Source organism: Canis lupus, chromosome 11 (genome assembly GCF_048164855.1).
Source record: "Canis lupus baileyi chromosome 11, mCanLup2.hap1, whole genome shotgun sequence".
Lineage (NCBI taxonomy): Eukaryota > Metazoa > Chordata > Mammalia > Carnivora > Canidae > Canis > Canis lupus.
Window position 1 is genome coordinate 34,853,792 of NC_132848.1, and position 14,078 is coordinate 34,867,869.

A 14,078-nucleotide genomic window follows, 5' to 3' on the forward strand; every position below is an offset into this window, starting at 1 on the left:
TTGACTGAGTGCATTTTCTCCAACAAGATGGATTCAAAGGATCAATGCTTATGAAGTGATAATTCTCCATTCCGATTAAATAAAACTCTGCCATGTTCATCAAACTCATTTAGGCTGCATCTAAACAACGCTGACCTTTACCACAATTGGTTAGTCAGGAAACACACAGCACCAAGTGCTAACTACCCTTCACCAGTTGCAGCCTTTTCAAAGGCTTTCTCATTATCCCTTTAAATTAAAACAAGACAATTACGACAATGCAAACCCACCGTGTCCACCTTCACCTGTCTATTAATAATTATTAATTGATCAGAGGCAGATTATGCTTTTATGTCTAATTGGGGATTAACCAACCACAAAAGTGGAAACTACATACATATTTTGAAGTTATTCTGCTCTGAGGATCAGATCTAACATGACAAAAACCAGATAATCTACTGGTACAGGGCAATCCAGTCCTAGTTGCCTATGTTTGGACATTATTCAAATGAGAACCTACTGGATGAATTGCATTCTTTTCTGTTTTTTATGATCTCTTTCTATCTGAAAGAAAGTGGTTAATATTTTAAAAATTCAAAAATCAGGGGATCCCTGGGTGGCTCAGAGGTTTAGAGCCTGCCTTTGGCCCAGGGCGCGATCCTGGACTCCCGGGATCGAGTCCTGCGTCAGGCTCCTGGCATGGAGCCTGCTTCTCTCTGCCTCTCTCTCTCTCTCTCTATCATGAATAATAAATAAATAAATAAAATTTTTTAAAAAATTCAAAAATCGCAATGCAGGTAAAAAGCATACTATAAAAACAGAAACAGAACAAATGAATATTTTTCTCCTTGCATTAAAAAATGTGCAAGAAAGACAAAAGAATTAAACTGTCTCTGTATATCTTGCTCAACCGAGTTTCAGAGAGTGGCTCGTTTGAAACAGAATTTTCCACTTCTGGAAAATCAAGTGTAAAATGGTTGTCTTTAAAACAGTGATGCCTACAATCAGAAAGGGGGGCAGGAATGGAGAATGTGAGGCCTTCATATTCCAGAACCGAAGGGCATCAGGACTTGCGGCCGGGCCTCCGACAAAGGGGTGGAATCTATAGCTAGTCTGAGTGCTTTGTGGAGCTTCCTTCCAGGATTCAAATTCCAGCCAACAGGTGTTACCCCTACAAAGACACATTTTCTACTTCCTTTAACAAACTGGACAACACAAGGATGAAATCGTGGCAAACGGGAGCATGTAAGATGCCTTTGTCATGGGAAAGATAGGGAAATGAGAATGAAATTAATCCCTCTATCTACATTTTAGAAAGGAATGATTTATCTTCACATCAGAACTGAGGCTGTATCTACACATACAGAAAACATCTAGATATGCGGAAACAGTCTACATTTCAGGATTCTTATTCCATTTTCCCAACTAGATACACAGAACTGGACCTAGGAAGACCAGATAAATGTTTTTAAATAATAGCTGCCACTTACTTAGCAATTTCTAGAAGCCAGGCTTAATGTGCATGATCTCATTATATTCTCTTGACCTTGGAAAATATGGTGTAGATGCTTTCACAAAGAACAAAACAGAAAGCACTGAGAAGGTAGGTCATTTGACCTCAGAAAGTGGCTGAGCTGGGACTTAAAGTTTAGTCTGTCTGATGGCAAAGCTTATGTTCTTTTCATTAAGTCAGGCTACATTCACCTCCAGTCAAAAGTTAACACCTATCTGTGAATGATGTCTAGCTGCCATATACTATTTGTCAGATCACCTAAAGGCTACTTATATTCACACATGACTTAATGGCTTTTCTCTCTTTAATCTTGTCGAGGTATGTCTGTATGTGAGCACGAAGAAAGCTTCGACATTCTCAGGGACAAAGCAAATGTTAACTTAACTTCAAATGAATCCCGAAGACTAAAGGACATTTCACAACTGTAGTAAATATATGAATGTTTTATCTCCCTATTTTTGCCAACAAGAGTTAAACATGTTGTCTCCACAGTTTACTGGACTATCCTACCCTGTACCTGCCAGGACAAAATGGCAAGTCATTTGCTTTCACTAAAATGATGGATGCTTTATTGGACATCTTTTCTAACAACCCTCTCCCTCACTAGGAGGTGGTGGAGGAGGAGGAGTGGAAGGAGAAGGAAGAGAAAGAAGAAGGGGAGGAGGAGAGGAAGAAAAGAAGGGGGAGGAACAAAAAGAAATCATCAGTATGGCCTTGGGACTAAGAGCGTGGACCACTCATAGGTTAGGCCACCTACCCCCCTCCTGGGTATTCATCTGCCCCAGGAACCATGGCATATAATGGTGTAGATCATAACAGTACCCATAACATATATTTTAAAATACAACTAATAACGCATTCATTTTTTTCAACTAATAATGTGCTTAAAGGACTTAGTTCATGCCTGGCATGTCCTCGCCTTCTCTTATCTGATGCACTGCAGAGTCCTTGATGCCAGAGACTGTGGCCTTGTCCATCCTGCCACCCAGCAGGTGCTTAGTGAATGAGGCTAGATAAAACCTCTGATAAATTCTCGCTAAGTATTTTCTTTTACTTTTACCTGACACTTCCAAATCAACTGTCTTTGAGTTCATTTTCTCTGTCCTAACCTTAATAAAACTGCACAGATATCTCATATAAAGTGGAAGGGGTAAAAACATTAGACGTTTCCTGCGCCTTTTCCATCCCGCAGAGCCCTGGAGGGGCAGCCAAAGAGTGTCCCAAGTGTCCTGCAGAACACGCAGGCTGGGCTCTCAGGGGCCTGTGCAAGTGGAGACCTGACTGTCCAGCACCCCATGTTGTGATGTCATCTTTTTTATATCGTCTCAGCCTTTTCCATGCAGACACCAAGGCAAACACACATACACACACACATACACACACACACACACCAACTTGACTTAGAATCGCCACCTCATAAGGTGTTAGACATGGAAGAGAAACCCTGTGCTTGATGCAGCTCACAACTACATCCCTCTCTTGGAGCGCCTTTGAGGATCAATGTCTGTAAAACTGCTTTACAGAATACCTGGCAGATTCCACATACACAGATACATTTGTGTGATTGTAGGGAGAAATTTTAGGTGGGCCATAGCCATCTTTACATCCAATCCATTCAACTATAGATGAGGGAGTGGAGTATCAGGGATAAGGGAAGGGCTCCTCTGCTCAAATTATTCCCAGAAGGGGTGGCTAGGTGTGAGAAGATCCTCGCCTCTCTCTAAGAGCTTGAGCAAGGGAGAATAGAGTCTTGCTCTCCTTTGATGGCAACATTTCCCTATTTTGGCCAATGTGTATATCTCTCTGGCATAGGTGAGGGTCTGTGGCATAGGTGAGGGTCTGTGCGCTGGCTTCATCCCCTAGAGGCATATCAGGGTTCCCTAAACTGATGCTGAGTATAGTCCCACAAAATTCGGTATCTTAAGGAATGCACCTTAGGTATAACTAAGAAAGGAAATTACGGACCTTTAAAAAGTGGTTATCCGAGGTTCTTCTGGACTCTTAAAATTCTAAAGATGACTAACCAAAATATTTTAGTATTTATTAGTGTGGGGAGAGATGCACAAAATTGTGCAATGGGTCACGGTCCAGATAGTGGTAACGAGCTCATCTATGCTTCCTGGATCCTACAAATAGAGAGGTTTCCAGAATTCTATCATAAAGGGGTTTATTTTTAAAAATATTTTATTTATTTATTCATGAGACACACACACACAGAGGCAGAGACACAGGCAGAGGGAGAAGCAGGCTCCCTGCCGGGTGCCGGATGTGGGACTCGATTCCGGAACCCCGGAACACCACCTGAGCCAAACGCAGAAACTCAACCACTGAGCCACCCAGGGGGTTCCATAAAGAGGTTTATGCCTAATTTATCAGAAAATCCCAGACTGTAAGCTGTCCAAGGCTTCATTTTATAGACAATGAAAATCTGAAAGATTTACCTAAAGTAACATTATACCCGGCTGGGTCGGAAGCATACCTCAGAGCTTTTCCCACCGTACAAAGGAGGGAAAGAACTGGAGAGGGTCGCCGGGCTCCCCTACCCCAAGATTTCAGACCAGGCACCTCCTCTTTTCTTTCCTGCCGTATCTTATGCCCTCACCCTTTTAAGATTCGATTTGAGAAGGAGCGACGAGAAATCCATCCTGGGTGACCCACGGGGCATGAGGAAGACAAGCTAGAACCTTCCACGTTGGCGAGCGTGTGGCTCATGGGGGAGGCGGGCGCACTGCCCAGCCGGCCCTACCCTCGGGATGGGGAGCGAGGCTGCAGGAGACCCTGGAGAGCGGGAGTGGGAGGAAGGGTCACAGGTGGGCAGGGAAAAGGTGAAGCTGCAGGAGAGAAATTAGAGACCTTGGCGCCTCTGGGGGGCAGGTCGGTGGAGCTCTCACTCGGCGGCGGGGCGGCCCGAAGCAAACTCCTCTTTCCAACTCGCACTCGGCCCTTTGTTGTCGGCCTGTGCCTCTGGCTCCCGCTCATGCCCTCCGGTCCCCCGCCCCCCATGAAGTCACCCCAACTGCACTCATAATATTTTGCTTTGCGCCGGGTCTGTTTTCCACCACCAACTTCCAGCGGTCACCATGGCGACGCGCCGGGGAGGGGGCGGCGCGGCGGAGGGAATCCCAGGGCCTGGCCGCGGGGCGGCCCCGGCAAACTTCTCCGGGTCTCCCGGGCCTGCGGGCCCCCCGGGAAAGCGCGCTGTCACGGCCGCCGCGCCCATCGCTCGCCGGGCTTCCCGGACCCGCCCGAGCGCCGCGTCCGCGCCGGCAGCGGCTGCAGCCACCGGCCCGGGACCCGGGGCCCGGGACCACGCGGCTCTCGCTTGACCCTGCTGCCCAGCTCCCAGACGCGGGGGCCTGCAGGTGGCGGGGGTAGGGGCGCGCTGGGCAGTGCGCTGGGCAGCCAGGCCTGCGCGCCCCTACCCCCGCCACCTGCAGGCCCCCTCGCCGGCCACGCGCACGCACACTCGCCCAGGGAGGGAGACACAGCCCGATTTGGGTGCAGGAGCAAGGGGCAGACCCCGGGCCCTCTGCTCCCTTGAGCCGCAGACCGGGCCCCCGGGCGGAGACGGCTGCTCCTTGCCCAGGGCCGTGGCGAGGAGAGGCCGGAGGAGGCCCGGGCCCTGTTCGCAGCCGGGCGCTCTCCGTCCCGGGGCCCGAGCCAGGGCCACTGAATGTCCCCACCTGGGGGCCCGCAGGGCCAGGTCAGGCCTTGAGCAGGGCGAGGGCCGGCAGACCAGGGTGCCCTGCAGCCGTTGTGGCCCGTGGTGCTCAGATCCGGCTCCAGGGGTGCTTTGGCCGCCCCACCTCTGGATTCTGGATCCCGGGGACAGAAAGCGGTGGAGGCAGAAAACTCCAGCTCGGGCTCGGCAGGGCCCCTCTCTACCGCGCCCGCCGGCTGAACAAGAAGCGACCCGTCTGTTGCGTAGCCACCCCGCCCCGGCCCACCAGGCACAGGTTCTCCGGGGCCTAGAGTTCTACCTGCTTTTCTCCCTCGTTCTCGAATGTCCGGGTACCTGGAGTAACCGAGCAACGCCGGCCTGGGCAGGGCAGCCGGGCTTGGACCCGCGGGCCGGGCACTCGGGGCCGCCGCGGTTGGCTCACGTGGCGAAGGCGGGCCCGGCGCGGTTCGGGGAGCGTGGGGTGCGGCGCGGGCCGGGACCAGCGAGCGAACCGGGCACCGGCCGGGCGGGCGGCGCGTCGACTGCCCCACGCGCGCGTGCGGCCTCCGCGGTCCGCCCGGGCTCGGCGGCGCAGCGGGGCTCCGGGGACAGGGGCTCCGCTTTGTCGCGCTCCGCCGCGAGCGCGCGGAGGGCCCGGGAGGCGCGCGCCGGCCCCCCAGGCCTCCCCCGACGGGCCCGGGCCATTGTCTTAGCCCCACACTTGATGAGTATTTGGGGGAAAACTGGAGGAATATATTACCGACTCGGTGCGCGGAACAAAGGGACGCATTTCCTCAGGTCACGCTGAAGTGGCCCCAAGGCAGACCACTAGAGCCCCGGCCCCTGCAAAACGGTTCTCCCGGGCCCGAGGCACTTTGCGGGGATTTTCCTTTTAAGAGTCGGGGACGGAGGCCTGGCTCCCCCGCCTGTCTGATCCCGGACGCCCCCGACTTCGCCCCAGCACTTGCTGCGAATCGGTTGCTCGAGCCCTTTTCAGAATGAAATAGTGATCGTGATACCCGAGGTTCTGGTCGCACGCAATCTGCTGTAAAAGGAGCAGAATCGAACTGCTCCTTGGAGCGCTAGTCCCAGCGAGCGGGGAGAAAGGACCTTTACATAACAAGGGAAACTCTGTAGAAAAGCTAATTGGATTAAGTTCTCTGGAAGGGAGGTGAGGGGAGGCTCCTGGACCGGACCGCGCGGAGCTGCACTTCCGCGTCGTCGGTTTTGCAACTCCCGAGTGAAATGTCACCTGTACGCCTCGTGTCATTTCCCCAAAACTTTTTAGTTTGATTTCGGGATGGCGAGCGATCTGGGGACGTCTCAGATTTTCGGAAAACGGAGGGGGCGTGGATGGGGAAGAGACTTCTGTTACAGAACCCGTTTGGGGTGTTTGCAGTTGGGGTCAAAGTGACCAGGTGCCTCCACGAGCAGCAGCTACATCAAGGACAGAAGACAGAACGTTCCCACAACCCCCTAGCTCTCCCCCCAGAACGCACAATAAGCTCCAGCCATGTGGAGAGGGCAGTTAAAACCCCCTACTGGGGCTTGGTGCCTGCGGGGTGTGAGGAGACCCCAAGTCCCTATGTGGGCCCCTTGGGAATACTTGGCCGCAAACAATGCAGACATGGGTTTAATTCTGTTCAAGGATATTTGCCTCTAAATTTGGGGTGCTCGGGAGGTGCTTAGTGGTGCAATCGCTTGACATCAAAATGTAGAGGGAGGGGCTTTTTCCTTCTGTGGTGTCTTCTTTACTGCCAGCAGAGAGCACCCCAGCAAGGCCCGCGGGCACTCACAGCTGGGCGGGCGCAGCAGGCGAGGCCTCCTCTTGCCTGGGTTACTTCGTACAGCCAGGAAGACTGCGGGGCTCTCAACCTTTCCCCACTCCCAGGGGACTCACACCCACTCCGTGGGAGAGGGACTTGGCTCTTGGGATTAGAGATAGGCAAGCACCCTGGAAAACCAAAGATCCCCCTGGCCCAAGAGGATGAGTGTCCTGGCCACCAGGGCCTCGACAGAAGCCTGGAGGGGCTGGAAATTTCTGCACAGACCGAAGAAAGACCATCTGGGGCGATGCCCGGATGACCCCTACCCCCACCCCACATCCATTTCCAGCGCGCTTGGGGAAAGGTGGGAAACATTTTGGGGGTGCTTGTTTATTTCCTCGAGGAAGGGACGCGAGTGTGTTCAGGGACGGCAGAGGCTGGAAGGCACTTGTTGCTCGGCTCCGCAAAGCCCAGCGGCGACGCTCCTAGACACCAGCTCCAGCATCTCGTCTGGCTGCCGCCTGGGCCCAGGCTGCGCTCACCGCCCTGCTTCTGCCTCTTCCCAACCCGACCTCCCCAAGACTGGCCAAGGCCGCATCCGAGTGGCGCTGGCAGTGGACTGGTCGGGGACTGCGGCTGGGGACGGGTGGGAGAGAACTTCCAAGGAACTTCTTCCTTGGCGGCTCCTCCAAGGTGTTAGAAGTGGGAGGTGGAGAAAGCTCTATTGGGCAACCAAGACGCCGGGCTTTTTCGTTGTAAGAGATTCCTTGGCTTCCTTCCTTGGTCCTTACGGACCGCCGCGACCCCAAAACCTGACTCCCGCAGCCCCTCAAGTGCGGAGCGGTTTTTGCAGATGCTGACGCCAGGCCTCGCCGGCCGCACTGCGTCCTGCCCTCGCTCCTGCAGAGTTAGAGCCCCGCAGCGGAGCGCGTCGTCGGATGCCCCTTCCGGGCGAGGAGGTTACACCCCGCCTCGGACGGCCCGGGGGTCCCACCTCCGACCCGGCGCGGATTCCCTCGGACCACCGTGTTCGCCGCCGCCACTCCCTCCAGCTGCGCGTCTCCGCCAGTCGGAGCCTCCGTCCCCACCTCCCAGGCGCTGTGCGGAGCCTTCGCCCTCCCCCGCCTCTGGGGAGTTCCGCTCGGCTTCCTGGCCCTAGCCCGCAGCCTCAGAGCGCACCGCTATTCCGGGGCCCCCGAACCCGGGGGAGGAGCCGGGCCCGGGAGGGGGCGGTCGGCTCGCAAAGTTTCTGCAAGCGGCACCTCGAGCTCGCGGCGAGCCAGAGAATCTTTACGTAACTTTGTGTTCAGGGCAAGCAAAAGCGCGCTCATCAGCGCGCGCGCGCGCACACACACACACACATTTACACACACACGATCACACGCTTACACACACACACTTCCACGCATCCACTTACATCGCACCTTGCGACGGATTGAAAACTTGTGCACGCTCTCCGTTATTTCCTAGGGTTCCACTGTCAAGTTGACCCTTCTGAACTTTTTGCAACTCTTTCTGAAGTTCCCCGTCTCCCTTTTCTTTCCCTCCCGATGTCTCCCCCCAACCCCCACCAGTAGGACTGACCTGTGGAATCCATGTCGGGTTCCTCCAGTAACCCACAATGCATGCTCTTCCCATGGACAGCACGGGCGCCCCCCAAAAGTCCTGATGTTTGGGGATCCCCTGTGCTAGAGATGCCCGGGGAGGAAGGGAATCGGAGAGAAAAAAAGACGTAGAGAACGCAAGGGCAAAAGGATAGAGGAGGAAAGGAAAAGAAAGAGAAAGGAGAAAGAAAAGAGAAAGGAGAGAGAGGAGAGAGAGAGAGAGAGCACGCAGAGAAGGGGGAGAGAGAAAGAGCGAGCGAGCGAGCGAGGGGACACTCAGTAATCCAGCCGGGCAAAGCCAAACCCGTCAAAATGTTTGCGGATGTTTCATGGGAAAAAGCATCATTTTATAGGAGCCCCGATGGGAGCAATGTCATTGATAGGCCAGCCGGCCTGATGAATGGCCGCTCGTCAGATGGGGCCGTGGCGAGGCGCACTGTGAAGCCCATTGTGGGCCTGTTTTGAATAAGAAAAGCCGCCTCCGAAAAGGGGGGCTCAGAGCGACGCAATCCCAGCCCTCCGACTTCCCCCTTCTATTATAGCATTAGCAACGTTTTTCTTATTTAAAGTTCCAGAGGCCTTCTCCAGCCTTCGCCCGGCACTCATTATAGGCGAAATCAAAATTGGCTTAGATGTGGCCCCCTCCTCCCTCCCCGGCCCTCCCCCCGCCATCGGGCCAGGCGGGGCGGTGGGGGGCGGCAGGGGACTCCGGGGAGCCTGGGGAGTCGCCTTCGCAGCCACGAGTGGGCCCCACTGCTTCCTCTCTTCTCTTGTGCCCCCCTCCCGGTTTGCTCCCGGGTGAGATTTTGAGTGGGGGCCCTGGGAACGCGGTCTGCCTCGACTCCCTTTCCACGCGGATCCGCGGACACGCGTGGACGAGTGGAGGCGTGGAGGGAGCTGAGAGCGAAAGGTGGGGAGGAGAGCAGCGGCCCTAAGACCCCAGCCCCCAACCTGGGCGGTGAGGAGGCCGCCGGCGGGGAGGGCGAAGGGGGCTGCCTGGTCTCCTCCAGAACTTTCTCTGTCTTCCCCTGGGTTTATCCATCTCCTCCACCCACCGAATCCCTCCCCTTCCCCTGCCTGGCTCTTCCTCTCCGCCCGTCTCCCTGTCTCTGTCCCTCACTCTGTCCTCCTCGTCCTCTGCGTCCCTCTATTTCTCCTGTTTTGGCTGTCTTTCTGTCCACCCCTGCCCCCACGTCTCTTTGTCTCTCCCTAGAACTCTGCCCCTCTGTCTCTATCCCCCTTGGTCTCTCTGACACCCCCTCCCCGCCTCTTCCCGTAACTCTGTCAGTCTGTCTGTGTCCCAGACCTCCCTCCCTCCCTCCCCCCTGCCCCCTCCCTCCCTCCCTCCTCCCGCCCGCCCTCCCCGCCCCCCCCCCCACCCCGGCCTGCCGCGAAGTTTGTGAGAAGCCCGGCGTCCAAGTGGGGACGCGGTTTTCCCAGGGACCCCCTCCCCTCCTGAGTTTAAAGTGCAGAAAGAGGGGGGCGAGGCGCTGGGGGTCTGGAAGTGGAAGTGGGGGGGGCAGGCTGCGTCTCCGCGGGCCCCGATAAAGTGGCCGTTCGCGGGCCGGCAGCGCTGTGATTAGAATATGAATGGGGCTCGGCAGGCGGAAGAGAAAGGCGGATTACCCCGGGTGCTTTGACCATGGACAGAGGCAGCCCGGCCCGGCCGCGGAAGGGGCGGGGTAGGCGGGCGGGGTCCCTAAGGCCCGGCGAGGGGGTCTCTAACCCGGGACCCGAGCCGGCGCGCCTTCCCGCGGTCCCTCGCGGAGCCCCCGTCCTGCGCTCCACGGAGGGCCAAGTGGGACAGGGTTGGGGGCCCGCAGGGGCCAGCACGTGCCGAGTTAAGGTCCGGGTGCGGGAGGAGGAAGGAGGCGGCGGCGCCGAGTGCGGGCTGCGCAGAGCCTGAGGCTGGCCTGTTTCAGAGCCCTGGGTTCGAATTTCGACTCGGTAAATTCCTTAATCTTTCCTGGCCTCGGGTTCCTTCTCTGTAAAATGGGGCAAAGATGTCCGCTCTCGGGGTCGGGGGCGGGGGAGAGTGAAAGAGGCAGTGGATGTGGAAGCAGCCGAGCATCTGCTCTGCGCCATCGGCGCCACCCGCGGCCCTCGGGCCACCACCCCGGGCTCAGCGGAGGGTCGCCTCCTCCGAGGGGCTGGCTGAGCGCTCCGTGCCGGTCCCCTCTTGCTCCGTCCGCTGCCGCGTTCATCGCGCGTTTGTTTCTGCAGGAACTTTGTTCACAGGGCCCCGAGCAGAGGCAGGCATTCTTTCCAGCTGCGACGGTTGGCGACCGGGCAAGCGGTCGATGGAAACCGGTGGCGACCGAAGGCGAAGGCGGCGGTGTCGCGGCGGTGAGGACGGCGGGATTCGGAGTCAGAAGATCTGAGCGGCTGGAGCCACCGTCCGCATCCTCGATTTCTCCCAGAGCCAAATGCGGCGAATGATAAAAGCCTCCTTCAGCCGCCTGCAGGGCCCAATCCGAAGGTAGAAGATTGGGCAGGAGCTTGAGCAGGTGCATGCAGGTGTTGGTGGACACCTGGGCAATTTTTGAGGGATGCTGGCGGCCAAGGTGGTCTGTTGTTATTATTCGTATTTTAATTATACCCGAAAAATGGATGTGGGGTGAGGTGGGGTGAGCCGGACTGGCAAGAAAAGTGAGGAGAAAGAACTTGCTTGCAAGTGGGCCCTGCAGGGCTGGTGCGTGCGGGTTCCGCCCTGTGTAATCTAACCTGGAATGGCACCAGCTCTTCCCCCTGACAGTGCTGCAGAAACGGGGAGCTCAAAGAAATGCAAATAAGCAGATAGTCATTCATTCCTTGGCAATTTTTATTGCACACCTACTATGTGCCCACCAGTAGTTGATCTAGGAGCTGTGGATACAGCACTGAAGAAAGTAGACTTAAAAAAAAATATCCTGCCTTCCTGGAACTTATATTGGAATGAAGGGGAATAGCTAATAGGTAAAATACATAATTAGATTGTATAGGTTGTCCAATGATGAGTGCTATGTAGCAGGTGGGACCAGGGAGGACCTCTCTGAAGTGGTCACACTTGCGTTTATTTTTATTTTAATTTTTAAAAATGTTTTGTTTATTTATTCATGAGAGACACTCACAGAGAGGCAGAGACACAGGCAGAGGGAGAAGCAGGCTCCCTGCAGGGAGCCCGATGTGGGACTCAATCCCAGGACCCCAGGATCATGCCCTGAGGGAGAAGCAGATGCTTAACCACTGAGCCACCCAGGTGCGCACCCTTGAGTTTAAAAAACAAAGCTATCCTATGGGCTACTAACATGGTGTGTTCACTAGTGGAAATTCACTGAGCTGTGTACACTCATGATTTTATGCGTTTTTCTGAATGTATTTCAAACCTCAATAAAATGTTTGTTCACGTTCAATAACATCGTAATAGTAATAGCTACCATTTACTCTCTATGTATGGACTGTGCTTCCACTGTGCTAGGCATTTCCATGCATGATCTCATTTAATCCACACAATAAAACTAACATATAAATATTATTGTTTGTCCCCACTTTTCAGAGGAGGACAATTAAGCTTGGGCATGGCTCTCTCACCCTTGGACACAGTCATGAACAATGCCGTTTTTATTTTCCAGAGCTCAAAATCTAAAGCATATATAGCAAGACCTGCAGTGGGGAAAGTGTGGGTGTGATGGGATCCCTTGAAGGCTGGTGCCCTCGAGGCCTCCTCAAGGAGGTGATGGCTAAGCCGGGAGCTGAACTCAGCAGGCAAGGAGGTGGAGGGGCGTTGAAGACAGCAGTAAGGACAAGGAGGAGGCCTGTGCATATGTTTGAAGACGAGCCTGGCATGGCTACCCATGCCATGGGAGCAAGGAGTAATGGGCAATTTCTTCAGCAGATAGGTGAGGATCAGATCAGGAGGGTCATAAATCTATCCTGAAAGGGTTCTGAGCATAGAGCCCTCAATTTGTGTTTTGGAGATGCCAGTGTGGTCATAGGGCGCCTATAGGATCAGGGGTTGTTACTAGAGGTGTTCATTGGCAAAGAGATCACGATGGCCTGAAATAGAGACTTGGCAGTGTGGGCAGGGAGAGGTGACTCATCCACCAGCCTTGGTGGTGACTGGATGTGGCCAGTGAGGGCCACAGAAGGGTGATGTCCAGTTTTCTGACTTGGCCTATTTATACCATTCACAGAGATCAGCCAACAGCAGGGGTGGGGGTGGGGGGAGCCACAGGATTAGGGATTTGGCAGCAAGGGAGAGGTGACCTGAAGTGCTCATAAAGCTTCCCAGTAGCCACTAGCAGGCAGTGCCACAAAACTGTAGGATTGGCCTTGCTCGTATAGACCTAGGAGGCTGCTAAGGCCCTCAGAATGGATGTGTGAGCCGAACACAAGGGACAGATCATCTGACATGCTGCACCTCCACCCCTGCAATCTCCGTGGTGCCCTGTACTTTCTAATCCTCATACTTGATTGTAATTGTTGGCTTGTTGATGTCTTATTTTTTTCTACACAGCTTACCACCATCTAAAATTATTTGTTTCCTTGTTCATTGCATGCCTCTCCACTAGAATGCAAGCCTCTGGAGGGCTGGGACCTTGTCCTTCTTGCTCATGGCTGTCACCTCTGTCTCTGGATAGCATTTATTGGCCATCATGAATAACCCATCCACAGGCCTGACTGGAAGCAGGTGACACAGACCCACAAGAGCACAGGATGGTGGATTCCTTTATGCAGTGAAGTCACTGGACATGAGATTTATACTTTGCATAGTATGGAAAGGTTCTTAGTTATTCTAAGTGAAAATCAGAGCCCTGTTCAACTGATTCTATAAAATGAAATATAAGGAATATAAGTCTTTCTTTCCTTCTTTCTTTCCATTTTCCTTCCTTCCACCCTTCCTTTTTTCCTTACCTCCGTCTTTCTTTCTTCTGTTTCTGTCTCTCTTTCTTTCTCCCAATGCTGAACAACCAGTCATATTCCAGGCTTTGCTCTCAGCAGAGGTTCAGAGGTGAACAGGATAGACAATTGTCCTCCTCTCCCTTCTCTCTCCTGGAGTTACATTCTATTCGGACAACTGACAATAAACAAAGAAACTGAGATAAACAATAATCCTGCCTTCATGGATCTTACATTATATTTAAGACATGAGCCCCAATCTTATGTTTGTTAATGGTTCATTTGGTGATTAGTTAAGTAATTATTTCTTTTCTTTCTTTTTTTCTTTTAAAAGATTTTACCTATTTATTCATGAGAGACACACACAGAGAGAGGCAGAGACATAGGCAGAGGGAGAAGCAGGATCCATGCAGGGAGCCTGATGTGGGACTCGATCCCAGGACCCTGGGGTCATGACCTGAGCCAAAGGCAGACGCTCAACCACTGAGCTACTCAGGTGCCCATAGTTAATTATTTCAATAAGCATTACCTGAGCACCTTCTATACACCTCTGTGAGGTGTGGGGATAAATAGTCCGATATGACTCTGTTTATCTTGTCTTAGTTTAGTGAAGGAGAAAGTCAAGAACTCTACAAGAGGGGAGTTAATACTCTACTAGAGGGGTGCCTGGGGCTGCT

General features: G+C 53.9%; 1 protein-coding gene and 1 long non-coding RNA gene across 3 annotated transcripts in view; one reads left to right on the plus strand and one right to left on the minus strand.

Moving 5' to 3' along the window:
• Nucleotides 1-8,932, minus strand: part of RFX4 (regulatory factor X4) — a 161,613-nt gene extending 152,681 nt beyond the window's left edge. Inside the window, exon 1 of one of the 2 annotated variants that reach the window (XM_072844240.1) lies at nucleotides 8,504-8,932. In XM_072844240.1, coding sequence (XP_072700341.1) covers nucleotides 8,504-8,546 — 43 coding nt within the window. In that variant the 5' untranslated portion in view covers nucleotides 8,547-8,932. The remainder of the gene's footprint in view (nucleotides 1-8,503) is intronic. The other variant, XM_072844242.1, reaches the window with a different exon arrangement.
• Nucleotides 8,933-9,917: 985 nt separating this feature from the next.
• On the plus strand, nucleotides 9,918-11,926 carry LOC140642974 (uncharacterized). The gene is made up of 2 exons (XR_012039361.1): nucleotides 9,918-10,470; nucleotides 10,747-11,926. It is a non-coding gene; the product is annotated as an uncharacterized lncRNA (long non-coding RNA).
• The last annotated feature ends 2,152 nt before the right edge of the window (nucleotides 11,927-14,078 follow it).